Source organism: Mauremys reevesii, linkage group 1, assembly GCF_016161935.1.
Source record: "Mauremys reevesii isolate NIE-2019 linkage group 1, ASM1616193v1, whole genome shotgun sequence".
Taxonomy (NCBI): domain Eukaryota; kingdom Metazoa; phylum Chordata; order Testudines; family Geoemydidae; genus Mauremys; species Mauremys reevesii.
In genome coordinates, this window is record NC_052623.1 from 285,070,442 (window position 1) to 285,098,356 (window position 27,915).

Sequence of the window (27,915 nt, forward strand, 5' to 3'; positions counted from 1 at the left end):
TGCCAACCCTCAAGGATTGGCCTAGAGTCTGCAGGAATTAAAGATTAATCTTTAATTAAAGATTATGTCATATGATTAAATCTCCAGGAATACGTCCAACCAAAACTGGCAACCCTACCTGATGCAGTAAACAGTGTGAGACCCAAAGGTGGAAACCAAGGGAAAAGGTGATATGGATAGTGATGCGGGGAGGAGACTGTAAATGAAGGAAGAAAAGAGATTGTTACAAGGTGATGGATTGGTTTTTAGCAGTGATAAGGGACTTAGCAGTGGGGACAATGAGGAAAGGATGTAGCTTGAGGACAATGAAGAGAAAAAAAGAATAGAACTTAGCAGGAAAAGAATGAGTAGGCAGGCAGGGTATAAGGATTAGGGAAGATGGGAAGTGCAGTTTTGGAGAGAGTGGGTGTGTCAGACTGATGTCAGTTTCTCCATTATGAGACTGTCCCCGAGGGAGCCAGGGGAGGAGGCGGCTTTAGTGGGGACAGCATTACTTCTTAATCAGTGAGGCTGAGAGCCAGCAGCAAAGTCTGTAGCCCTTTGGAGGGGTGAGGGTGAGGGAAAAGGGAGCTAAGTCTATACATGTCGGACCCTAATCCCTCCAAAGTCAAGGTGTGTTTTTCCACTAACTTCAATGGCAGCAGAATTAGATAAGAAAATTGGCTGGAGTCCCTTCATGCCCAGTGAAAGGGCTGGAGTGGCATGAAGGGGCCCTAGAAGTTCCAGTTCTGCACAGGGGAGGATTCCCTTGGTGCAAGTACTCCAGACCCAGGACCCCATCACAAGTCCTAGGGTAGAGGGTATGATAGGGGCATGGCTGGGGGTGGGATGTGTGTCGGGGGGTGAGGAAGGCTTTTTTAAGAGCTTCCAATCATGGTGCATCTCTGTTGGTTGAAGGAACAAATTCACAATAATTCAATTCAGTCTCTAGTTCAGGAGTACTCTTGGAGACATTAGGCTCTCACACAGCAGCATCTAGAAGTAATACTTTTTACCATCTCTGATTGGCTAAGGGACTCCAAAGATCTGGCCTCAATTATTAAACTGAAACTACTGAAAGGCACTCACATACTATGGTCATGGGCATGGTATAAAAACCTATATAGAAACAGGGACTGCAGTGTACCAAATCTGGAGATTCCAGGCAGTGCTGTGGTCTATAGGGAAGTCTGGAGGATGCTGCCATATCTTAGGCCTCCACTGGCTAAGTTATAGTAATGATCTCTCCAGCCTCTGGAGGAGCCAGGGATTGAGATGCCACAAAGGAATTGCAAAGTCACTTTAGCCTGACCCCCTACCAGCCTGGCTGCAAGTTTCATCAGCCTTTCTCTCAAGGTTAGCTCCATTAACTTAAATCTGGGTAGCGAGTAGCACAGTCCAAAACAACAAGTATATATTGGTGGCCCTGAGCCATCTTCTCCAGGGGTCCTACTAGGTCCACTGGCCTGGGTCTGTCACAATACATAAAGTCCTTCCATAAACTAAGCTTTTGGGGAAGGCAAACCCCATAACTGGCTCATGTTAATCTGCAAAAACTGCACAGAGTCCTCTAGGTGTGCTTTCAGTGCACATCCCCTTCACCAATATCACCGCAGTACCCCATGCTCCCACCTATTTACCCAGTGCTTCCAGCTGCAGCTTTAGACACTCTCAGGTCAGGACCTGAGAGGAGAAGAGGTCTCCTTAGTTTGAGCTCGCTCTGTGACCAGCCCCAGCTAGCCCTGTCCCTCTGATCTCCCCTTTCTCTCTTTTTTCCCTTTGCACATCCTTCCTGTGCCTCGTATCAGCCCAGGGCTGATGAGCGAAGTGAGTTCATTGATCCCAATCAGCTGGGGTACTAATTAACCTCTAAGTGATCAGAGTGCAGGCTCATCGATTCACTCCCTGCACTCTGTCACAGGGCTGCTGAATCGGTACACTCAGTCATAAAGTGCACCTACCGCTGCTGGAGCTGGATGAACCCGAGCAACGGAAGTCAGGGATGATATGTGCTCCCATATTATGGACTTTCATGGCCCAGTGGAAGAGGTGGAATAGTATCTCTATAAATGTGCTTGTGTATGTGGGTGGGGCACAGGAAACAGGGCTAGATTGCCATGCACTGTTATTATGAATGTCACGATGTCTTATGAAATGGGTGGGAAGTGAGTCACAGTATGGGTTCAATAAGGAAGTGATTGACACGTGGATTGCTTTACCTAACTGTCTAGAATAGTGTTTGCTTACTAATTCTTAGTTGTTCCTGACTTTATGTTTAGCTTTATTAATTCAAATCTTGGTTGTATTATGAGATGCAGTGATAGCAATAAACTTTCTTGGTGAGATAAATGGCTTTATATATATACACATGCTTTAAAACAGTGCAGCAGTCACACACAGCCAGGCAGGACAGCTGCCATTATCACACCAAAACACCAGTTAAAAAGAATATCTCAAAATATGTCCCCAGGCTTCCCTATTCTCCTTTCCCCTCTTTCCTCATTTTCCATGCAGTTGGTGCTGCAGGAGGTGGATGGAGGTATTCACAGGAGAGGGGGTCAAGATAGAGGGCCACATTGGGTTTAGTTTGCCCTGCCCAGCTGCTCATGGGGCCAGACTGAATGGGCCACCCAGACATGGAGTTTTTGCAGCTATTTTTGGACTCAGGGTAGGTCACAGGAGAATCAAGCCATAGTGTGGGAAAGGCAACAGGAGCCAGTAATCTTGCAGCTATGACTAAGACGAGCAGCTCAAACAGTTCTTTATGCTGAGTCCTGTCCTTAGCCACTGTTCCTGCTCCCGCACGGATATCCTGTTCTCAGCCTTTCCTCTTGCCTCTCAGAATGCCTTTTCTCCAGTCTTAAGTCCCCGTGTTTCTGGTACTGGACTTGCTTGTTAGCCCTCTCAAGAACATCAACCATCAGTACACAGAAATGCTTCCTCTTGGAATGGTTCATGAAGGTACTGATATTTAGCTGTGGAGGTACAGCAGCTAGTAGTGGGGACTGCAATAGGACACAACATAGAGGGTATCAAAAAGCTCAGTGGAGGAGCCCAGAATTATTTCTTGTGGAATTTCAGGGACATAAAATGTTACATTTCAAAACTGAACTGCAATATACTGTGAAATGGATGCTTCAGTCCATGGAATCTCCCTAGAGACAGCCTGGGTAACCACAATTAAGGTAGTGCAGACACAATGGTAAATAAAAATGCAAAGCTGTTTTTGTTTTACAAAACTTGCATAATTACTTGGGTTGGAGAGAGGGAGGGGGAATGGCCGGTGGCTTTGCTACAAAAAGCTTTTTTTTTTCTTAATCATTTCAGGCTTTTCATATTTTGGGAGGCCATAACTGTTCTTATGGTGCCCTATAGGCAAAGGAAGACGTTATTCCAAGCTGCTGGTTGTAAATCTGCAGTGTATGCATCAGAAATATTCAAACATATAATGATTGAACACTCTATGAATGGAGTGGGCTGGTGAGCTACCCAAGTGACCCTGGAAAATACATGCTTCCACACAATGTGACTATCTGGAATTCCTGCTTCAGGAAACGTTTGCAGCTATTAGCAACCAGGATTGGGTCAGAATCCATGACTGAATGAACAGAATGCTGAGTTAGCTCACTCTGTTATGGCTGCATTCCTCCTTCCCTCCCACAGCACATTTCTGGACTAAGGTTCAAACCCCAGTCATATTTGGGACAAATGATTGTGTCATCTGTGGTCTGCATGGACTACCTTTAACTGAAATTAATTAGTTTTGAAAATGGATCACATTTCCCTAAACACACAGTTCATTTTTATAGGCAGCTCCATAGACCATTGAGTGACTACAGTGCGGCAAATGCAAACACACGGCAATGTAATATTTTTATGAAACAGGAATGGACCTAGCAAAAAATCTGTCTTTCCAGTAAAAATCCTCTTTAAAGGTGTTTATTATGGTTTGCACTTCCTGGTTGTCATTTTGAACTCCATATGATGTGGGGGTGGGGGGAAAGGGAGACAGAATGCCAAGCTCCTGACATACAATCTGCCATTAGTGAATACATGCTGCTAGTCAGGACTTCTCATAACTTTTGCATTGGTTGTTAGAGCAAGAATCCCTCTCATTATTGTAGTAATAAACATTACATTGGAGCCAGAAACTTACCAGGCTCAGGGGCAGCTTTTGTCCCTTCTGTGTTTGCTACAGGCTCCGCAGCAGGCTGTTCTTCAGGGAGTGCATCAGCTTCTCCAAGTATGGACCCAGAGTTTGCTGATGATCCTGTTCCAAAGTATGCTCTGGGACTGGTTTTAGCAACAGAGTTACTTCATGGTCTTCACTCAGTGCCTGGTGCTTGCTCTTATCAGTCCCCACAGTTTTCTCTGTGCTGGGCACAGTGCCCACAACCCGTTTAAACTTCTCACAAAACTGGGACAATGTCTACAAGTTGCCCCAGGTGCAGTTCTGGCCCCTGGTCTTCTGGTACATACTCTTCTCTTGTGCCATTTAATCTGCTGCCTGCACTGGTCACCAGTCCAGCAAATTTACAAATCTGCTAGTTTCTTCGCTGTCTGCTGGCATGCATGGGCATTCCTGATACTTTTACTAAAGTCCACATTTTTTCTTGTCTCGCTTCAAAGAGTCATCAAAATCTGGTTGTGCTCCCATGATCACGAAGCAGCAAAGACTGCAAAGGGCTTGTTCTGGCCCGTATCCCTTGCAAACACAGAAGGTTATGTGCTGGTGTGTTTTCACCTCAGTGGTCAGAAGACTATGAATGAAGTGGAATGGTGAGCTACCCAAGAGACCCTGGAAAATACACGCTTACACACAATGTGACTAATTATCTGGAATTCCACTCACTCATCACAGCTCCATAAAAAGCAGATATATGGAGAGAAGAAGGGAACAAGTCTCCTCACCAGAGAGCATCAGGAACCCAGGATGTTCATTACAATGCTAATCCCATCCAAGTTCCACTGTGGTAAATAAGTAGGCTTTTTAAAGAGGGGCTATGTAAAACTCAGGGCAGATGCTAACTTTATATTTTGGGGGTATGTGGATGTCAGCTAATGAAGCCCTAAGGCAGAGGAAGTTGGTGATATTTGCAAGAAGGTAATCCACTGTGACAAGACCACATGAGTGGTCCTATGAAACAGCATTTAATAAGTCACTACTGTGTGAATGCAACATCTTCAATTTAGCAAGATCCTTACTGTAGCATGGCAAGATTCCTCATGAAACATATTTGGTTAGCAGGCTGATACTGAGACTTGAGCACAAAAGGATGCCTATTTGTTAATATTCTGTAACTTCCTTGTATTTAGAGCTACTGGAGGTTGGTCATTCTATGGTTCAGCTGACAACTTAATTTTTATTGTATTTTTGTTTGTAAAGAATGTATAGAGCAATGAAGGGACATATTAGATGTTCTGGAAACCTGCTTCTTTATAGCATATAATTAATGTTGTAGGTGCATACTTTGTACTTTATCCTCAGATTGGTGGGAATGTCTATATCAATGAGTTTGTATTATTTTAATATAAGTATTAAGTTTTTGGATGAAATTAGTTGAAGCTATGTTAGGAAGGAATAGTGCCAAATAACATAACATTCAATCTGGAGTTTAGGAAAAGATCAAACATAAAAAAATCAACAAGATATAATCAGGATAAGGGTAATAGTGAGGTGTGGATGACTGGACGGTGGCTGAGGATCAGTTTAAGAACATAAGAACATAAGAATGGCCGTACCGGGTCAGACCAAAGGTCCATCTACCCCAGTATCTGTCTACCGACAGTGGCCAATGCCAGGTGCCCCAGAGGGAGTGAACCTAACAGGCAATGATCAAGTGATCTCTCTCCTGCCATCCATCTCCATCCTCTGACGAACAGAGGCTAGGGACACCATTCTTACCCATCCTAGCTAATAGCCATTTATGGACTTAGCCACCATGAATTTATCCAGTCCCCTTTTAAACATTGTTATAGTCCTAGCCTTCACAACCTCCTCAGGTAAGGAGTTCCACAAGTTGACTGTGCGCTGCGTGAAGAAGAACTTCCTTTTATTTGTTTTAAACCTGCTGCCTATTAATTTCATTTGGTGACCCCTAGTTCTTGTATTATGGGAATAAGTAAATAACTTTTCCTTATCCACTTTCTCAACATCACTCATGATTTTATATACCTCTATCATATCCCCCCTTAGTCTTCTCTTTTCCAAGCTGAAGAGTCCTAGCCTCTTTAATCTTTCCTCGTATGGGACCCTCTCTAAACCCCTAATCATTTTAGTTGCCCTTTTCTGAACCTTTTCTAGTGCTAGAATATCTTTTTTGAGGTGAGGAGACCACATCTGTACACAGTATTCGAGATGTGGGCGTACCATGGATTTATATAAGGGCAATAAGATATTCTCAGTCTTATTTTCTATCCCCTTTTTAATGATTCCTAACATCCTGTTTGCTTTTTTGACCGCCTCTGCACACTGCGTAGACATCTTCAGAGAACTATCCACGATGACTCCAAGATCTTTTTCCTGTCTCGTTGTAGCTAAATTAGCCCCCATCATGTTGTATGTATAGTTGGGGTTATTTTTTCCAATGTGCATTACTTTACATTTATCCACATTAAATTTCATTTGCCATTTTGTTGCCCAATCACTTAGTTTTGTGAGATCTTTTTGAAGTTCTTCACAATCTGCTTTGGTCTTAACTATCTTGAGTAGTTTAGTATCATCTGCAAACTTTGCCACCTCACTGTTTACCCCTTTCTCCGATCATTTATGAATAAATTGAATAGGATTGGTCCTAGGACTGACCCTTGGGGAACACCACTAGTTACCCCTCTCCATTCTGAGAATTTACCATTAATTCCTACCCTTTGCTCCCTGTCCTTTAACCAGTTCTCAATCCATGAAAGGACCTTCCCTTTTATCCCATGACAGCTTAATTTACGTAAGAGCCTTTGGTGAGGGACCTTGTCAAAGGCTTTCTGGAAATCTAAGTACACTATGTCCACCAGATCCCCCTTGTCCACATGTTTGTTGACCCCTTCAAAGAACTCTAATAGATTAGTAAGACACAATTTCCCTTTACAGAAACCATGTTGACTATTGCTCAACAGTTTATGTTTTTCTATGTGTCTGACAATTTTATTCTTAACTATTGTTTCAACTAATTTGCCCGGTACCGATGTTAGACTTACCGGTCTGTAATTGCCGGGATCACCTCGAGAGCCCTTTTTAAATATTGGCATTACATTAGCTAACTTCCAGTCATTGGGTACCGATGCCGATTTAAAGGACAGGTTACAAACCTTAGTTAATAGTTCCGCAACTTCACATTTGAGTTCTTTCAGAACTCTTGGGTGAATGCCATCTGGTCCCGGTGACTTGTTAATGTTGAGTTTATCAATTAATTCCAAAACCTCCTCTAGTGACACTTCAATCTGTGACAGTTCCTCAGATTTGTCACCTACAAAAGCCAGCTCAGGTTTGGGAATCTCCCTAACATCCTCAGCCGTGAAGACTGAAGCAAAGAATCCATTTAGTTTCTCCGCAATGACTTTATCATCTTTAAGCGCACCTTTTGTATTTTGGTCGTCAAGGGGCCCCACTGATTGTTTAGCAGGCTTCCTGCTTCTGATGTACTTAAAAAACATTTTGTTATTACCTTTAGAGTTTTTGGCTAGCCGTTCTTCAAACTCCTCTTTGGCTTTTCTTATTACACTCTTGCACTTAAGTTGGCAGTGTTTGTGCTCCTTTCTATTTGCCTCACTAGGATTTGACTTCCACTTTTACTTTTGCTTTTGCATGATAGCAGGGATGGTTATCAGCCATATTGTACCATACCACATACCATAAATTGTAAAAAAGATGATTGTCAGATCCTGCAGCTGCAACAACCCCACCTGTTGATTCTGTTCTGTTGATTCCCTCAGCCTTTTGTCCCCACTTGTGTGATGAAGTAATAAAGAATGCAGGAATAAGACACAGTGATTTGTTAGTGAGATACCATCGCGTCTATCCCTGCTATGGCATCTGTCTGGAGATATTTAAAAATGATTTTGATGATCACTAAAGGAAGTCTTTTTATCTCTCACTGCTTCTTTTACATGGTTGTTAAGCCACGGTGGCTCTTTTTTACTTCTTTTACTGTTTTTCTTAATTTGGGGTATACATTGAAGTTGGGCCTCTATTATGGTGTCTTTAAAAAGGGCCCATGCAACTTGCAGGGATTTCACTTTAGTCCCTGTACCTTTTAACTTTTGTCTAACTAACCCCCTCATTTTTGTATACTTCCCCCTTTTGAAATTAAATGCCACAGTGTTGGACAGTTGAGGTGTTCTTCCCACCACAGGGATGTTGAATGCTATTGTATTATGGTCACTATTTCCAAGCGGTTCTGCTATAGTTACCTCTTGGACCAGCTCCTGCGCTCCACTCAGGATTAAATCTAGAGTTGCCTCTCCCCTTGTGGGTTCCCGTACCAGCTGCTCCATGAAGCAGTCATTTAAAGTATCGAGAAATTTTATCTCTGCATTTCGTCCTGAAGTGAAATGGAGATAATTGAAATCCCCGAGTTTAGAGAAGATGGAAAGGATGTGATGTTGGTTGCTATGGAAACAAGAGGAAATGATGGGGCTGACAACTGCTTATTGTTTAGAGAGATTGTTACCTGCCTTTTGTTAGTAAGAAGCACATGTTCTGGGGATATCCAGCTGCATGAGAGGTTCAACTGACAGAAGTGGCCAAAGTGTTTTTATTTTTTTAAATGGTCTGGCTAAGAGATTGTGACCTCTCTCATTCTTAAAAAGGATGTTGAGATCCCCCCCATACATGGTGAATTTTCCACTGGGATTTTCTGACCAGTAAGCAGCACAAAGAAACTTTGGCAGACTATAGAATCCAGCCCAGAAAGTTCTGAATGTAATTGCTTGTTTACATACTTAGTGCTACTTCTGGCCAGGAGGGATTGACAGCTGTGCTTCAGTATCTGCACTAGTGTCCAATTTAGATCAGGGTGCAACTGAAAATGTTGGTTTTAAGTTAAGCTTCATTTAGCTCTGACTACCTTAGAGTCTGCCTCTTTCACCATGCTGAACCAGAGCAGTTCAGATGAAGGGAGGTACTTGGCCTAACAGCCCAACCACTGAAAGGGGGTTGAAGATAGGCATTTTCTGTGAGGGGGCACTGACACTGAAAATCACTGCTCTCCTTTGCCTGGATGGAATATGTGGAAAGGAGATTCTTTACTGGGTAGTCATGGAAGGAGATATCTTGCAACTACAGAAGATCAGGTTTATACAGATCTAACAACTCAAACTGTAAAGTTTTGTTAACTTTTTAAACACTAGTCACGTACTTATGAGAGTTTTCCAGTGCAGCACTTTCTAGAATCAAACAAAACCAACCCCCTCCAGTCATCTGAATATAAAAAACATCCCAAAATCCTCTAGAACAACAATAAAAAATAGGATAATTGAATTTGATACTTGCAAACCATTTATGACTGAATTAATCACTACTAATATAAACCAGACAACATATGGAGAAAAGATGATATAACCTAATAGACTTTATTCATTAAAAATGATACATGGGCCACCAAGTTATACATATGTCAAACATTCAGCTGGCCACCAGATATTTATGGTTTTGTGGCTGGGCAGTGTGGTAGGAAACTATAAAGGATTAAATAACAATGTTTTAGCCTCCTGCCCATTGTCTTTTCCTCATCCATAAAGAAAAGATTACGGTAATTCTATGTACCTTTTATTTAAATCTAGAGCTCTGTCATAAGTAGTCTTAGATGCTGGTACTTAGCTAGGGAAGGGGGGAATTGCAAACTTTTCTTAACTTTACCTTTTTATTTGTAAGTGGTGTTTCCCTCTCTTGAGTGCAAGATACTCTTGAACTTAAAAAAAACAAAAACAAAAAAACAACCAACCACCACTTGACACAAAACAGGGATAGCTAGTGGTAATAGCTCCAAACATATCACCAAAGAGTTAAATATTATTAATGGAAGGATTTCTCAAGACAGCTTACCATGACTAATGAACTTAAAGGTGTCCACCACTAATCAACTAAGATATTTTATCCTTTCCTGTATTAACAGCTGCATACACAGAGAAAATTCACAGACATAAGAGGTAACCATGCAGGGAAGGAATAATTTTAACATCAGTCAGAAAGGAGAGAACAGCACCTTCCAAGATTCACAGAATCATCTCTGAAGCTTGAATGCCAAATTATGATCAATTCTAGAGACATCAAAAACTGAAACCTTCACAAATGTATATAAATAGCACTTAATGTAATCAAGAGCCGGAGATGATAGGTGTGATTACATGATACAGAAATGTTTTTAGGGCAGACTTTTAAGGATATCAAACAGATATAAAACTACTCAAACTGAGCAAGGCTATTATAACTTGAGATATTTTCTTGAAGGAAAAAAAATCTAATCAGGACAAAAATATAGAAATATAAACTTTATATCTAGCAAAGGGAATACACAGAACACAATGAAACAAAGTTCCCATTTCATACATTTGGCAAATATTCCTTTCAATATTCACCAGAGTACTTTTTCAAATATTAATATATTGAACATATAAACAAAACAAACATCCTTTTGATGATTTAATATGTTCATTTCTGAAGCACATCCCTCCCTCCCTTCCTCCCTCCCTCATATTAACGTGTGACGCAATCTAAGAAAATACAAGCAAAATTTCTAGAAGTGACAACCTGCTTTCAGATGAAGAAGTAGAGACCTGCTGTTTCCAACATTTTATATATATTCTTATGTAACATATATTGTAATAGAACTGTTGACTTACCTAGATTTTTAGTACTAGATTTCTTGGATTTCATTTTATGGGCCCTCTTCAGCATTAGCTGTGCAGTGGCAGTATCTTTAAAACCCCTAAAGGAAGGTGATATTTCACTATCAATATATACACATTTTCACATATCAACTGCACAGTTCTCTCTCTTTCTCTCTCTCTCTCTCCACACACACACACACACACACACACACACACACACACACACACACACACACACACACACACACACACACACACACTTTTCACATAGAATACAGCAAGCGCACAGGACATCTCATGTATGATACTTGACATAGTGAACTACAGAGATGCTTGCAATGCTCATCTTAAACAGTTAAGAAATTGTAGTTAATTGACTTGATATCTCACATGCTGGTTAAAAGTATAAAATAATATTTTTGACATTTAGAAATAAATACCTACTTAACCAGGGTACCTATTAAAAGCCTCTACATCTATAGTTCCCGATAGTGTAGAATTCACGTTAAAAACAAAAAAAGTAAGATAGACTTGAACATACCATTCTTCTGAAATTTTCTCTTCTTTTTCCGATTTGAAAGATAATTTCTTTTTGGGTTGCAAGTCAGAGAGACGTGACATAGCTCTCTTCTCAAACCTGACAAAGGAGTAGCAGAGCAGTACTGAAATCTGGGTCAGTAGTAAAAGTATGGTGTGATGGCTTTGCAGCCTTTATTATTCTGCAAACTACTTATGCCTTCTGAAACTCAGAAATAAAAACATCTATTTTAATACTCCTGGAAGGCTTTATCTTTGAGAGTAATAAAAGTTTGCCATCCATTTTGAATGTTTACATTTCAGTTACAATGAAGCATATTTCAGTCCTTTTCTGCAAAGGAATACAGCACTCTGAGAAATATTTTTAAACTCTTATCAGATAGATATCTGTATATTAAGGCCTACATTATCAGATTTTTTTGTTAACATTTTATTATTTACATATTTATAGCCTTTTATTCTTATAACTTTGATATTTTAATTAAATGAGCATTAAATTACTGCAAACCTAATACACTGTATTTGTTTTATTCAGTTTTAATAAGTGCATTTACTTACAAATCAGTAATTATCTGCGTTAGCAATCAAACAGTTGCAAAAAGCAACACAAAGAGGAGTACTAATTACTCTCCCAGTGTTTATTCTGGTATCTGCCAGAGCAGGTACAGGTAGTAATAAAAAAAGGAAATGATTTTGGCTTACCTGGTACTAAACGGGGTGTTTTCTGATGACAATGAATGTGGTCTCTCATCACACTGCCAGGCTTCATGTGGAGGCCATGGTAAATTAAATGAATTATGATCTGAACTGAAAGGCCTAGCATACTTGTAAGTAAGGAAATTAAAAAAAATAATCAGTGAATAGTATCGTAACTTTGGCCCTGATCCTAGAAATGCTTACTCATGGGCTTGACTTTATGCACACAAGTAGCCTCGTTGATTTTAATGGGGCTACTCACATATGTAGTTAAACATGAGTGTGTTTGCAGCGTCATGCCCTTTGTTTGTATTTCAGAGGTATAGTCAAAACATGATAGGTCCATCATAGACCTTATCTTCAATAAACTAAATGCTCTATGGAATATTGCAAAAAGATGGGGAGTTTAATTATATCACAAAAGCAAAAAAAAAGTTTAACTGACTGTACATTTATGAATATCCATTATTTTAATCCAGGCAAAAATATTTTAAAGAATACTTTGCATATAGCAGAAGAAAAATGGAAAAAAACCTAAAACAAAAACAAAAACACCCACAGAAAGCTGAAACGTCAAAGTTTATCAAATAACTAACAGACATTACAGTTCAATGACCTTTAGCTGTTCTGAAAGTCCTCAGCTGTTGCTATATAATGCAGACTTTAGTATTTTAAAAGTACTGTGTCAACGAGCAATTTTTAATCCATTGCCAAATGTGCAGATGAAGCACATCATCTTTTTTTTTTGAGCTACTGTGAAGTAAAGTGTTGAAAGAAATCCAAAATAAAGAAAAATTTAAGCAAATGAAAGAAAAGCTACATGAAAAATTACATCTGGGGATGAGGAGGAAGTCAGAGGCTTCTAAAAGTAATTGTGTTTTTCAAGTCAATAAATTGAAGTATTAATCACCCCAGTGTAGCATATCCTCAAGGAATGAACAAAGACGGAAGACTAAGAAGTTTCCATGACATGTTACCTTTGGCCAGTGCAGCTGGTTTGTGAGCAGCAGTGTTTTTGAAGGGAAGCGGGTGGAATCCAAAGCTAGCCATTCTCTCTCTAATGCAGCCTGTATGAATGAGTAAAGTCAAATAATGCACTGATAAAAACAGTTTAGTTTAGTTTTGATAATTTCTGCAAAGTCTCTTTCAAACTGTCTTGCATATTGACTCAAATGTGTTCAGGTTGTATATCAGAATACATCTGCAATGCAATCACAGTCACAATTCCAAAGTGGTGCATTGGATTGATTTCTATTATTAATTACTATTTGTATTATCGTAGCATCTAAGACCATGATCATGGACCAAGACCCCCATTGTACTAGGTGCTGTAGAAATAGAACAAAAAGAGACAAATAAATCCACAATTAATAGTTATTTTCACTCAGATGTTTCTATCCTCTTCTCAAATTCTCTTTATTTTACTCCAACAACTTTGCTAAAATCAGCAAATAAGAGCACTAAAGCAGAAAACTACAGAACTAAAGTAGTTTTCAAATATTAATATAAAGGGCACAGAGAAGCTTGTTAGCTTTTTTTGAAAAATTAATATTTTAAATCCCTGTTTGCATGCCTGATTATGTCACCCTTACTCATGTTGAGTTGTACTTATCTGGTGAAGAGTCCCACTGAAATCAATGTGTCAGACTGTGCAAACATTCACTCAAGTAGTCCAACTGATTTATAGCCTACTGGAACAACTTGCAAAGGTCGCAGAATCAGATCCTGAAGGGTATCTTATTTTTTCCTAATTTAAAATTCAGCCAGTCTAACTTTTTTCTTACACTTCATTGACTTTTTCTACCATATTTTCTTTTAACATGTTTAGACAAGTGATAGAAATGCAAAAAAAACCCAATCAACCAAACAAAAAAAACCCCTCTAATTTATGTGGCTAGAACATCTTTCTCCCGTTTACGGAATATTATTAGGTTGCATTCATTTCTGCCTCCAACAGAACTCCCAGCTTTGAATACCTTAAGACATGATTACAGTAATTCTTTATTGGCTAGCATGCTTAACAAGTCTTTGCATAACCTTACATTGGTGAACAATGGGTGCTTTCTGAAGAGGAGATGACAGGTTCATATTTCACCTATTTTGAACAGGTAACCTTGTATGATGGTCAAATACTAATCTCATTTTAAAACAGCTCTGATGTATATGTACTATTTGATGTTGAATCACCAGCCTTCCTCCATACTTACTCAAAAATTCTTGAAACAAGGTTTTTTAGAGTGTATATGCAAGTTTTAAATCGTAAGAACTCTTCCATGTTAGACTTCTTGTTTCTGTAACTTCCTTAAGATTGATATGATGGTTAACCATATTTGGTATTTAATTTTTTTTTAAATCTAGATCAGATTATATTCCCTCTTCATTTATATCTGATGTATCATCATTCTTATTTCCCATTTATAGTTTAATTTCAAGAACAAAGTTATGTAGGTTTTCCTTTAACCCCCTACACATCGGTTGCATGTTAAGGAAATAGTGTGATAAATTCAAATCATATTTGCCAAATAAATTTATCATGCACCTATGACTGTCTCATTTGCCCTCTGTCCACTGATCAATCTCCTTTGTAACTTATTCTAACACTCCTAGACCAGTGAGCAGCTTCAAACCGCTCCCATTTAAAAAACAAAAAAATCAAAGTGCCACTCCAAAAGTGGATTCTGTCTTTGCCCTCCACACCTTAAAAGCTACCAATCTGAGATGCAAGATGGACAATGTTTAGACTCAGAAACAGTGACTAATTTAAGGTTTGATATGTTTATGACCCAGCAGAGCTAGAATTACGAGCGCCCCAGATTTTCCACACAGACCTTGCTTCTAAGCTTTGGACATCAGACTTTAAAAGTATATACTTATTGTTGGCCAGTGTAGTTTATCTGCTGTGGAAGGGGTTTTGAAGCTAAAAATCTCTTCAATCTTGACAAAAAGGACAATTTTAGATGGAGTCAAATTTGCGTCTTTTTCTTAAAAAAGACTATCAAACATCTCATTTGGAAATAGGTATCAGTTTACAAATGACAGGTTTCAGAGTAGCAGCCGTGTTAGTTTGTATCCGCAAAAAAAACAGGAGTACTTGTGGCACCTTAAAGACTAACAAATTTATTTTAGCATGAGCTTTCATGAGCTGCAGCTCACTTCTTCGGATGAGTACTCTTCATGCCCTCTTTAATTTGTACTCAGCTTCAATTAACTAGGAGAAAAACACTTATAATTGTTCAAATGAGCATCCCTTTATTCATCTCAAGTCCAGTCCTGCAATCATCACAAGCAGTCTCACTGACACTAGAAGTTCTGCTCCAAAAAGCAGCTATATAAAGATGTAGACTTCTTATTCAAAAATCTCCTCCCTCTCTGTTAGCAATACAAAGTCAACACAGATAAGTGTGTACTGGAGTCTATTGTTTCTTCTGCATATTTGTCAAGAGACTGGGTCATAGGCGATCAGGCCTAGTGGTCAGAACAGGAGTCAGGCCTAGTGGCTAGATTCCAATTTCCAGAGCCAAGGGTCAAGACAAGGCCAGAACCAGGATCGAAGGTCAGAACCAGAGTCAGAGTGCAAATGCCAGAGCCAAGGGTTGAGGCACTGTTGCAGTCAGGAATCAGAATAGAGTGTTGGAACCGGATTACAAGAAGTCACATAAGGCAGGAGCAGGGCTGGTTCTGAGGGAGGAGCAAGGCAGGGACAAGATGGGAACAAGGCTGGATGCAGGGCAGGGCCTGGGCTGAAGCTGTGGAGGAGCAGAACAGGAGCAGGGCTTGGTGAGACAAGCACAGGGAGTCAGAAAGTATGTGGGCATGTGCATTGAGCAGTCAGCAAGCTACAGTTCCTGTTGATCTTCAGAACCAGCCTGCTGGCTGCCTCATTCAGTCATGCAGGATGGTCTGTCAGGCAGCCCAGATGGCTTGTTAGCTGCAGTGCCTTGCTCCTGATAATACTGAACTCTAATCAATCTCTCTTGGGTAATCACACTGAAGCAACTTGTGGTGCACAGGCATATTTGAAAGGAGATTCTGCAAAACATTTATTAATGCAGAGTAAGATACAAGCTTGACTCTCACATCTCTGGTCAAGTTTGTAGACCTCGCAGTTTAAATTTCTACTCTAAACTGAGCTCATTTGCTACGGAAGTCAGTCAACAAACATAAAAGCCTAGAAGGCTTTAAATTTTGAGGACTTCAGTAACTCAGCCAGAGATTATGGGCCTATCGTCAGAATGGGTGGGTGAAGCTCTGTGGTCTGTGGTATGCAGGAGGTCAGACTAGATGCCGCTATGGTCCCTGCCTGGAGTATGGATTGGATCCCTTTGTTTTAGAGATGCATTATTTACTAATATTCTTTCTTTGGCTTTTCAATATATGTTGAAGCCTTACTGTAATTTTTAAATGCAGTTTTTACCTTTACTGAATTTTATATCAATGTTACTATTTTAATAAGTGTTTTCATTTGGTTCACTAATTGTACGTAAAATATAAAATGCCTAAAGCTGTCTGGTAAAAAGAGACACCACAGTACAGAATGGTAAAGCATTATTCAAAGGTATAAAAGGTACAGTAACTAACAAAACATTACCAAGACAATTGATTTATCATTAAGATCAGATTTGTTAATATGAAGCACATTTGGCACTACTAAGAATGTACTGTGTATTCAAAATATACTAAAATGTCATTTACTTTGGCCAACAACAATAAACACATCACTGATTTTCAAAATGTATATTATTCTATTATGTTTATCCCTAGCGATTTCTACAGTACCAAGCTCAAGAGACTCCTGTTCATAGTCCCCCCCATAAATATAGTACTGAAGTTTATACACAAATAGATTTTTTGAGAACTTAGACTAAAAATTAGATCCCAGTGCTACTGAGGATATATTCTGATGGAAAAAATGCAAGCTTGGATAGACTAAAGATGTATAAAAAGTAGAAAGTATGATTATATGAACTAAAGAAAAAATTACCAATTTCATTTTTATTAGACGAGTGTGTGTACGTGGAAGAGCCTCTGCTGAATATTAAGTATATTTCTGAAACCAAATTAAGGGCTTAATTTTACAACCACTAATATATACAAGTAACTTCATGCATGTTTGCAAATCCTATTCAATGGACCTAACTCACATGTGTAAAGTCAATCATTCACGTACAATTCGCTGCAGCATTATACCCTGGGAATTTTACATCTATTTGTTTCAAAATAAACAATGCAATTTACAAAGCTTCACTTAATGGAACTGATGATTTGGAAAAGAAATGTGATTTTTCATGAGGCTAGAGATAATACATAAATTGGCTGCAAGTTAGGAACATTTAGCACATTTTTAAATCCAAAAAGAAATTCTTTACGTTAATCTCCTGTCAGTCTCACCTTTTAAATGCTAGTTTGTTGGCACCTTTTTCAAGAAAGAATACACATATACTGAGTAATATTCAGTTAAGATTTGCACCAGTTTACCTTCTGATTTACCAGGAGTGGGCACAGGAATGTCCAGATTATACCTTCGTACTCATGGAATTCTTTATTAAATACAGTATTTTTTCTCCTCATCGCTTCATATTGCAAGAACTATTAAAATGTAAATATATATTATAGTAATAAAGAATTCTTATGCTGTAAGTACATTTTGGTATATCCATTAGATAAAGAACTTCATTCTTTCAGCTTCTATGAATGTAATCCTGTGATTTTTACCCCCCAGTATTCTGGTATCTCATAAGTGAATTCCAAATGAACATTGAATTCTTCCACTCCATAGTTTACTACATAACCTTTTCATATATAGCTATTCTTTCCTACCTTTAATCTATTCATTCTAAAATAATCCCAATAGCTCTTTCTAGAGCATTATATATCTTGCTTTTCATAGAATCATAGATTATTAGGGTTGGAAGGGACCTCAGGAGATCATCTAGCCCAATCCCCTGCTCAAAGCAGGACCAATCCCCAAATGGCCCCTTCAAGGATTGAACTAAGTACTCCTCATTTTGGACTTGATATTTCAAAGTGCAGAGCACCCCCAATTTGAATGTTAGTTAATGGGAGCTGTGGGAGCTCAGCACTTTGCAGATGACATTCAGAACATAAAAGTGTAGAATTCTGCTGAGTACAATTTAAATAAACTTAATAAAATAAAATAATAATAATAATAGCAATGATGAGGTGGTCAGTGACTTCTTAAGAAGGAAAAGGCAGTGGGTGGAGAAGATGGGTGTCTTTTATAAAAAATAAAACAGCATTACAAAAAAGTAAAATTACTTCCAGTGGATCCAATCCAATGTCCATTGAATGTACACTGGATCAGGCCTACTGGGAGATGGAGATTGTACCCCAATCATGCAAACATACATTAGAGTAACTTTACTTTTGTGAGCAGCCCCACTGAAATCAATGGACAGGTCTCATGTGAGTAAAGTTATGCACATGAATAGTTTTGGACAGGACTGGATCATAGTCTTTTCCCAGAGCAAAGTGGAGCAGGAGAGTTAATAAAAACACACAACCAAAAAACAAGACAGGGAGAGGTTGGGTTGACAGGAAGGAGAAGAGGGAGGGAAGAATCTCAAAATATTTAAATAAATCAGCATTTCAAACAATCAACTACAGAAAGATTCTTCAACTTAATGTAGTAACCTAAACTCCTGCCTACAAACACACAATAGCTTTATGGCTTCTAAATTGATTTAGCCCATGATTTAGTTATTTTAACAGCTTGACAGTTCTTCTTGTTTACAAGTACTAACTATATCTTAAGCTATATTTTTATTAATCTCAGAATATATTTATTACTGAATTTCTAGGAAGTGGAGTCAATTCATTATTATACTGAAGTATTCACTTAAATAGCTACATACAGGGGCGGCTCTACCTTTTTGGCCGCCCCAAGCAGTCATGCGCGGCGGGCGCCGCGGCGCGGCAGCGCGGACTGCCTGGGCGACTGCAGGACAGAGGGACGCTGGTGGCCGCGGGCTCGCTGGACCTCCCCGGCGGACGGTCGGTTCGCGGGTCCGGCGGCTCCTCGCGAGCCAGCCCATCGCCGCCCGCGGCAGCAGGGAGCCCCGGGCGCGGCTCCGGGCCCTCCCGCCTGCGCAGGTCCAGTGGTCCGGCAGTCCGGGTCCCCTCCGGCAGCATGACTGCATGGCGGCGCCCAGCGCGCCCGCCCGGCTGCCCGCCCCCAGGGGCCGGGGCGGCTCTCGCTCAGAGCGGCGCATGAGGGGCCCCCCCTTTTGCCCGCCCTTTTTTTTTTTTTGCCACCGCCTAGTTGCACCCTGGTGCTGGCTACATATTAGACGGGGAGAAAAAGAACCTACAAGAGAGCTGTTCAAAATGCTGAATGTTACCATTTTAAAATTAGAAAATCCTTTTGACCTCCTCAGTCACCCTCTTCCCCCTCAATTAACCCCTTCTCTAACTACAGTACAGCACGGGTTTGTCCAGAATAATTGTCATATTTGTGTTTATGCTGTGCTTCAAAACCAAAATTTGAGAGTGACTGGCTGGAATTCTCCAAATATAAACAAAGGAATCAAAAGAGTTATTCGGACAGTTATTCTGAATTCAGGTGCCCTATTGGCCTGTGGGAGTGATGGCAGCATGAGAAGAATGAAAGGAAAGAGGGCACTGAGTAAAATCTTGTTTTAAAAAACAGCCTCTCTTTACAGTTTCACAGGCCTATCAGCTAAATCCACTGTTTTAACTCAAGGCTGTTCTATACTCAGCTCCAGTTTATACCTCTGATTTTGCCTAATCAGTTTCCCTGCCTTCTGCTCTGCCAATGAGGTCATTCATCTCCAGTTCCCAATCCTGTCACCATGCCTTTATCACATCATCTCTAGGTAAGGAATGTCCTCTTCATCCTGATTTTACCACACCACCATCCTCCCTGCATCCATTTTTTTTAACATTGATTTTTCCACATGGACCACAAAGAGTGAACAAATAGAAAAATGACTCAAAAATAATCATTATGCTTATCTTTCCCCATGTCTGAAGTGTTTTCAGTTTTGTATTTAAACTAAATTCTTCATGGTAGGGGATGTCTTCACTTTGTTCTAGTACACCACCAAGTTCACTTTTGGTCTTTAACAGAAATGAGTAACAGTCTAGCTCAGTGTTGAAATAAAAATGCTTTAATCCACAATGCAAGTGGAATACATTCTCAAAACTGTCACTCCCCAAGATGCTGAGGATGATGAACTTTGTTTCCATGTGACAAGCTAGAGACTAAAACTTCTTCACCCCATGTTGGCTATTTAGTGGGCTATATGGTTGCTTTCTCTCTTCTTTGGGTCAGGAATAAGGAATCACGTTATAGTGGCCAACTTTGTGGATGATGGAAGTAGAAAAGAGCATACCAGAGAAAAAATTACTGTATTGCCTTTCATTTGGCTGAAAGCTGCAAATTTCTATCCTGATTTCTGGCTAACATCTCTCTCTGTGGTGTATCCCATTCAATCCCCCAGAACAAACCTTTTCACCACTTAATCTAGCTTTTCTTTTCTGCAAGAATCTTAGTATTTCTGATACAAAGTTCTTCTCTGTAAACTTAAGTACTTGCAAAAGTTGCAAGAAAACATGCAATTCTAACTCAGAAGTTTCCTGGCACAAGAGCCCTAAACTATTCTTTCCCGGTTGTTTATATATTGTTGATTGACTGAAAGAAAACTGCCTTTGAAATTAGAGATCTGAATTTTTTTAGTGCATTTAAAGTTCTCTTTCATCCCCAGAATTTTGATAAATCAGATTACTCTACAGGCTAGTTTTCCAGAGCAAGAAAGCAACAGGAGTTCTCTTGTATAGCTTAATTTGGAATCAGGAAGCCAAACTTATTTAGACATTCGGGGCCACACTCTTGGCTAGTATAAATTCAACTGAATCCAATGGAGCTACACCAATTAACATTTACTGAAGGTGTGTCCTCAGTCAGATTTGCTACAATTTCCATTAAAAGGGGGAAGATTTTTAATTGCTTTTTCAAATAAAGGTAAGAAGTTACTGGCAGTACACAAGTACTAATCTTAAACAAAAAGATCAGATAAAAGCTTGAAGTTGAGGGAGTATGAATTATGTATTACAGAAAGTGTACATATTGGGCCTGATACTTCTCAGCATTACATTGATTTTACACCTCAGTGCAAACACCTTTGTAGTCAGTGGAGTTACACAAGCATACAAAACAGTGTAACTAGCTGGATCAGGTCCTATTGTTATTATAAAAGCTATCTTCCTGATATGTTTTTAATCAATTTGTCCCACAAGTTCCATCTTTCCTCAAACAGTTCAGTTGATGAATCACATACATGGATAGAATCTTAGAATTGCAGCCAATAAGAATAATGTAGATTTTTTCTGTTGGTTTTACTTTTCCTGATACTTCACCTATTCTATTTGGTAGAAATAAGCAGGTTAGCTCCCCAGAAGAGCATTTTAATCTTTGACCAATGCTTCTTCCTTAGCTCTGTTGTTATTTGAGGTGGAGGAGTTGAGAAAGGGAAAATGATCATGTGTGCTTAAAGAAAGTTTCCTATAAGTTCCAAAGTTGCTTTAAAAAATGTCCCTTTGATAGAATCAGAATGGAGAGAGGTTAATACTGTTTACTTGCTAGCAAAATGGGTATACACTTTTGTTTGTAGTGGGAGAGCTTGCAGCATGATGATTATCTCTCCCATTGAACGCAGAATGCCTGAGGAAGAGGAAGAGGAAGCAGCATAGCCTGACACCAACACTTCAGCTGCTTCTGGTGAATCTGCAAAGGAGATCTCTGTAGTGCAGACTCGTGAAGATGGCAGGGAAAAAATTCAGCTTTTGGATCCCAGGCTGAATTTTGCAAGGCTGGCAGTTAGAAAAATTTCCATATGAAACATAGCACATTTCATAGGTAAATCACTATTAAAATAGTATTTTGGAGTGCCTGCACCTCTCACGGCGCTGGAGTACAGGAGTTGATGGGAGAGCACTCGGGGAAGTCAATTTATCGCTTCTAGACTAGATGTGATAAACTGATCCCCGCTGGATCGATCACTGCCTACCGATCCGGCGGGTAGTGTAGACATACCCTCAGTCATTTTACAAAGTAGAACCACACAGCAAACCACTCTGAAAACAAAGTGAGGAAAATACGGATCATTAGGATATGTAAATTCAATAAAAATTGTGCAAAACTTTGTGTGCATTCTAAATACAAAAATAAGGATTACAGAAAAAGACTATTGCATAGCTCTATCTACAAAAATAGGAAGCTTTAGAAACCTGCTATACCTGAGATTATTTTAAAACACTATTCTAATTGCTAAAAGCAAACAATATGTCCAGCCAAGAAAAGTAGAGAGAAGTGTTGTATGGATTCCAAAGAAATATCACAACAATGAATTGTTCTCATGGGAGCTTAAGAGATTTTAAAGACATAAGAAAGTAGAGTAATTATTACAGACCATTCCCTTAAAAGACAGTTAATTTAGAAGAGAAGTACAGCTATAGTGGCATAATCCTCTGTATCTTTCTCTTGTAAGTGGACACAATGGAAAACGGCATTTTGCTGAGAGAAACTTAAGGCAGGACCATATTTGTGAATGCTTGCACCAAGTATCATTTGCCAAAATGCTTAGAGTAACCTTAGACAATCATTCTAACAATAGATTTCACTCTTATTCCTATTGCCTGTGTTTTTTTAAAATAAATAAATATGATTAGGACTGTGTAGAATTAGCTGACTACTCAGAATATGAAGGAGGATGCAAGTAAATGAGTAAAATAAAACAATCTCACAGAACGTTGGAATTTTTGCAAATGAAAACACTTCATACTTAACTCCAAAGAGGTCAAGTCTTATGATAATGTTACAGAAGTCATTCATGACATACACATAACTTTTCTGCAAAATGTGCTTTGTGCCCTAAGCTTGATAGCGCTCAAAGGAAGTTATGGGTCAGAAGCCAATTCCTACATTTTGTTTTGAATAAAAGACTACAAAGTACAGATGAGTGAACCTCATAAGCTTCAGAGGTTAGACTTGGTTCACATAAGCACCAGAATTGCTTGGATGCTTACCCAATCCTTTTGAAGTTCCCAATTCCACTCTCTCAGCAACCTCAAGAATCCCCAGACTCTTGGCACCTTCAGCCCTCCTTGAAGACTCCAGGATCCCCACACAATCTTCCTTCCAAAGGCTCCCAGATCCTGCTTTCTTCCTACCTTTGATTCCACCACACTCTACAAGATCCCAACTAGAACACTGTCCCTACATGTTCCAGATGATGTGCCCACACAACCAAATCTCCCATGCTTCCTAACTTTGTAAATATAGCTATGGAACTCAAACTACAACAGCTTTGCTACACTATGGCAAGACCACAAGCTTCTGTATCTAAATAATATTGCACTTGGAGCTTTCTCTATTAAAGGTAACTCAGAGTATACAGACCTCCAGATTTCCAATATGGGATATCACCACTAGAGAATATGCTACAATTGCTAGGGGCTGCAGCTTTAACAGGAGAAGAGAAGCCAGAGAGAAAAGTTAATAGTGGAACAGGATAAATGTTGAGGTATTGCCCAAGGCAGAGATTTTCAAAATTGGGGAGCTGCTGCATGCTCTGCTCTTTTGAAAGACAGGGTACTTTTAAAGTGTCTAAATACTTTTTTTTTAAATCACAACATAAGGTGCTTACGGTGGACACAATATGCTTAATTATTAAGAAGATCTATCTTCATAAGACCCACTGCTTGAGAAAATTTGGGCCAAGAAGCACAGAAGGTGGCTAGCCACCTGCCTTGACCTGAGTCCCCACATTCTGTGCCTCCTGGCTCCAACTCTTCTTTAGAACGAGTCCTATGTAGCTCTAAAAACAGTTGTTCCCCGAGTGTCTTGTCAGTCTAGGACTTGGATCCACTATTCTTTTGAGATCTGTACTCAATCTGCCACTGTTTAGAGAGGTTTTGAGAACCTCCAAGTGCTGGGCCCTCCAAAATGTCTCTCTGTCGGACAGTCACCCCTGCAGATCAGTAATTGTCACTGTTTGTGAGTCAAAACTGATTTTGGGGGGGGAGGGTACAAAATAAACAATTAATGTAAGAACCCACAGAAAGCCATATCAACAGCATTTTTGGCCCCTCATACCAAGGTGTAATCATGCCTAAAATTGATGGACTTGATTGATACAGGGTCAGGGAAATCTGCCTGTTTATAAGCAAAGATAATACAGTATTTGAGTAGTCTCCATAAAGAGATTTGTGACATCTTTTCCCCCTTTTAAGAATCACAGGAATAAATTATTAGAACCTGACAAAATTTACAGACTCTTTACACTCAAAGAATGCACATGGTAACAAGATGCACATATTCCGCCTGTTTTGTTCCTAACATCATTTGTTTTTTGTTCCTTCCTTCCCTAGCTTCCTCTTCCTTAGGAGCTCAGGAACTGATAAGAGGGGGGAAAAGGCTTAGAGAAATAAGGCATACACTTCAGGCTACCAGGAGAAAGAGGAAAAACAGTGAGGAGAAAGTAGGTGGTTGAGCTACTTATAGCAGCTGCGACTGACAAGCCATCTTTGCCTCCTTACTTCCAGGTAGTTTGAAACATGAAGGATAGGTCCTAAGTAGGCTTAGGAAAGAAAGGTTGCATGACAAATCCACAATTTAAGAGCTGTGTAACATTGTTCTATTTAGTAAGAAGATAATATTAAATGTTTTTCAGGAGAGGATTGTTTCCTTTAGTAATGTTCTCAAATATTTCTTTCGTCACTTTTCTTAAGATTGGACGAAGTTAATACTTCTGAAGTTTAAGCTGATGCTGACTATATCTATGAATTCTGCAGGACAGCTCTCAAAGACAAGAGCTTCAATTGGAAGCAAGTATTTGTTATTTTCTAGAGTTTATTTTGAATAATTTGGCCTTTCTTTTCTATTATTGCTACATTAAATATTGATGTTCTTTTAAAAACAAAAGAATTAATGATGAATAAAATTTCTCCTCACATTTAGCCTGTGGGTTAGAAGATATCCCGTACTCTAAACTAAAAGGATTTCATGAGCCAAGCTACAAACAATGAGATACATATGGATCTTTGCGTGGAGAGAGAAAGAAAGTAAATTACACTTCACTTTCCTCCTTTGTCCCTCTAAAAGTATTGATATTAAAGCCAATTACAATACTGGCTGCATTGATGACCTCTTCTCACAGAGTATGGAAGTGGATGTTGATACAATTAGCACATTTTTGGCACACAGATCTCCAAGTACTTTAGTAAGAGTGTAACCCAAAGTTCTTGACTCTTTAGAAACAACTATATATAAAGCCCCTAGGCTATGGGCTGGAAAAGATTAACTAGGCCCCACATTACCTCATCTTGTATATAACGATATCATACATGTCATGATAAATTTATATAAGGGAGCAGATTATGATAAATCTATATGAGGGATAAATGGGAGCTCTGGGTAATTAATGGCAGACAACTGGATGGAGACGCTTAATGTAGTATCTCTTGGCATTTCAATTGTACAGAGGCTAAAAGCATGACAGCAAAGATGTATAAAACCCTCAGTCATTCCAGACACAGAATTTCTTGTCCTTGATATACATGAGCACCTAGAAGAGTAGTTAATATGGACAGGAACTTGCAGTCAATGTGCCAAATATTATGTGACCATGTTAAATAACTGATGTAACAGATCTCTGGATATTTATACATTCTAGATGACCCTTTAAAGGCAAAATATACCATCACTGAAATACTAATTCTAATTGGACACAAAAATATGTTAATTTAGGGTTAGACCCAGGTCCAGTCCCCACCTCCATGAGTTCAGTGACTCCCCTGGCAACAGAGCTAGTGCAGGTCCATTGCAGAAGGATGAGCTGAATGCAGGCAATTGGCACCTCATGCTCACTGCAGCTGTGCAAGGACTCCTGATGCAATTGCACTGAGAAACAGGCAAAGTGGAAGGATCTATCACTGCATGAATCCTCACCTGCCTTTTCACTTTGTAACATGCCATAGAAACTGCTTTGCCTCCTAGCCTGGAGTAATCACTCCATGACCCAGGGAGGCGTAGAAAGATTCCTTCCTTTTATACATCTGTTCTGTGCCTGGCCTAACCATTCAGGCCAGGTGCTTGACTTCATATTTGCACCTAGATGAACAACTATTAAGAATGACATGATAATGACACGATAGCACTCGGATATGGAATACAGGCTATAAACACCACTGTTATTTATTTTAGAAAAATACTATAATATTTGGGATAAATAGAGATTCCAGGCCAGATCTCCAGGTGGTATAAAAGGCCATAGCTCCATTGACTTTAATGCAACTACACTGATTTATACTAAAGAAGAATCTGGTACACTGCGTGTAAAATGCAATACAGCATATGTGCCTTTCCCTTCTTTGATACACGCAAACAGGTATTTTCCTCCCTGTGTTAGAAAGGAAGTTCTGCAACTTTCTAGTATTGAGTATTATTTGAGAGAAAGATGGAAGCAAACAACAGATTTGCTCTTTCTGCTGGAAACGTTTTAAAATGCTAAACATTAAAAGGTAAAATTTAAGCCTACTCTCCTGGTTTAAACCCCCATTTTATGCCCGCAAAATTATTTCCTGGTACTTGTGCCTCTGTCTGATTTGTACTCTCAAAAGGGTGGCTGCCCTTTTGAAAATTTACCCCTGAAAAGTTTATAGCTACTCAAAGACTGGAGAAAAACTAATTTTGATAGTTAAAAATTATTCCAAGTCATAAGTAACACATTGTATGTGTATATAATAAACACCATTCCTGTTTTGTTTAATCCAGTGCAACTCTAACTGGGGTCCTCAAAAGGTGGCTGATTCTCAGGTCACCAGATACTGGTACAGTCCTGTTTTGGTACACTGCAAAGGCAAAAATATTTGATGTTCAGAAATATTTTATGAGCCCTAGGAACATGTGATCTCCGGCCAAGTAGGGCTTAACTACATTAGGAGTAGGTCATCTCAACCTCCTTTTTGAAGTTATGGTGGGATTTTAACACAGGACTATTGCAAGCATCCATGCTCACCCATATCCAAATGTCCATGACAAACCATATAAGGTTCCATGGCGCCAGCCACAATGAGTTCCTTTCTTGTATTTGAAATCATGACAAGGAAAGGAGGGTTAGTGAATGAGGATGTGCAGAGAACTCAGAGAGCTCCAATTACAGGTGAGTAACTTTCTTCATCTAGAATTGCTCCTACAGATACTCAGTTTTGGAGAGACCATCCAGTTTTCAGAAGCGGTGGGCTGTACTGTGTAGTATTTAATTCACACTGGATTAATTCTCACCTGAAATGATCCTCTGACTGGCTCTGAGCAACAATTAAATCCTTGCTGGAGTCTACTCTGCCAACCGTTTGCAAAAACAGAGACCCAATTGTGCAAGTATTTGCAAAGAGGAGTTTCTGTTGTTTTGCAGGAAAGTGAAGATGATGTTGTGTAAGGCTCCTTTTCCATGCTTACTGAAAAGATTTGACTGTTGGCAGTTGTTTGATTCCCTTGATGCAGTAGAACATTGCCTAAATGTTTATATATCAATTTACCAGTTTTGAATTTTACTTTATTGCTCTGTAATTCCTTTGGTGATCTTTGTCATCTCTTAAAAATGAATATTTTTGCTCAAGTTCAGTCCTCTAAAACTTCACTTATCCTCCCTGAACTGCCACTATTATTGACAATGATTCTAATAGTTCCTGTAGTACTGCAGCTGGATGTTCTGGATCACTGCTACTTTGGCCTGTTCCTTCCCAACTTCACTATCCCTTTCTTCATTAACTACTCTTGCATTAAGAACCCTGATCCTCCTAGTCATTTTCCAAAAGACAGAGGTGAGATAGCTACTAAACAAT

At 39.4% G+C, this 27,915-nt stretch overlaps 1 protein-coding gene across 8 annotated transcripts in view; it reads right to left on the reverse strand.

Annotated features, from left to right (window-relative positions):
• LRRIQ1 (leucine rich repeats and IQ motif containing 1) overlaps nt 1-27,915 on the reverse strand; it is a 168,681-nt gene that overhangs the window by 70,772 nt on the left and 69,994 nt on the right. For all 8 annotated transcript variants that reach the window (XM_039518503.1, XM_039518514.1, XM_039518512.1 and 5 more), the window contains 4 exons: nt 13,011-13,100; nt 12,040-12,161; nt 11,342-11,437; nt 10,813-10,898 (listed from right to left, as the gene is read on the reverse strand). In XM_039518503.1, the coding sequence (XP_039374437.1) occupies nt 10,813-10,898; nt 11,342-11,437; nt 12,040-12,161; nt 13,011-13,100 (394 nt within the window). The remainder of the gene's footprint in view (nt 1-10,812; nt 10,899-11,341; nt 11,438-12,039; nt 12,162-13,010; nt 13,101-27,915) is intronic.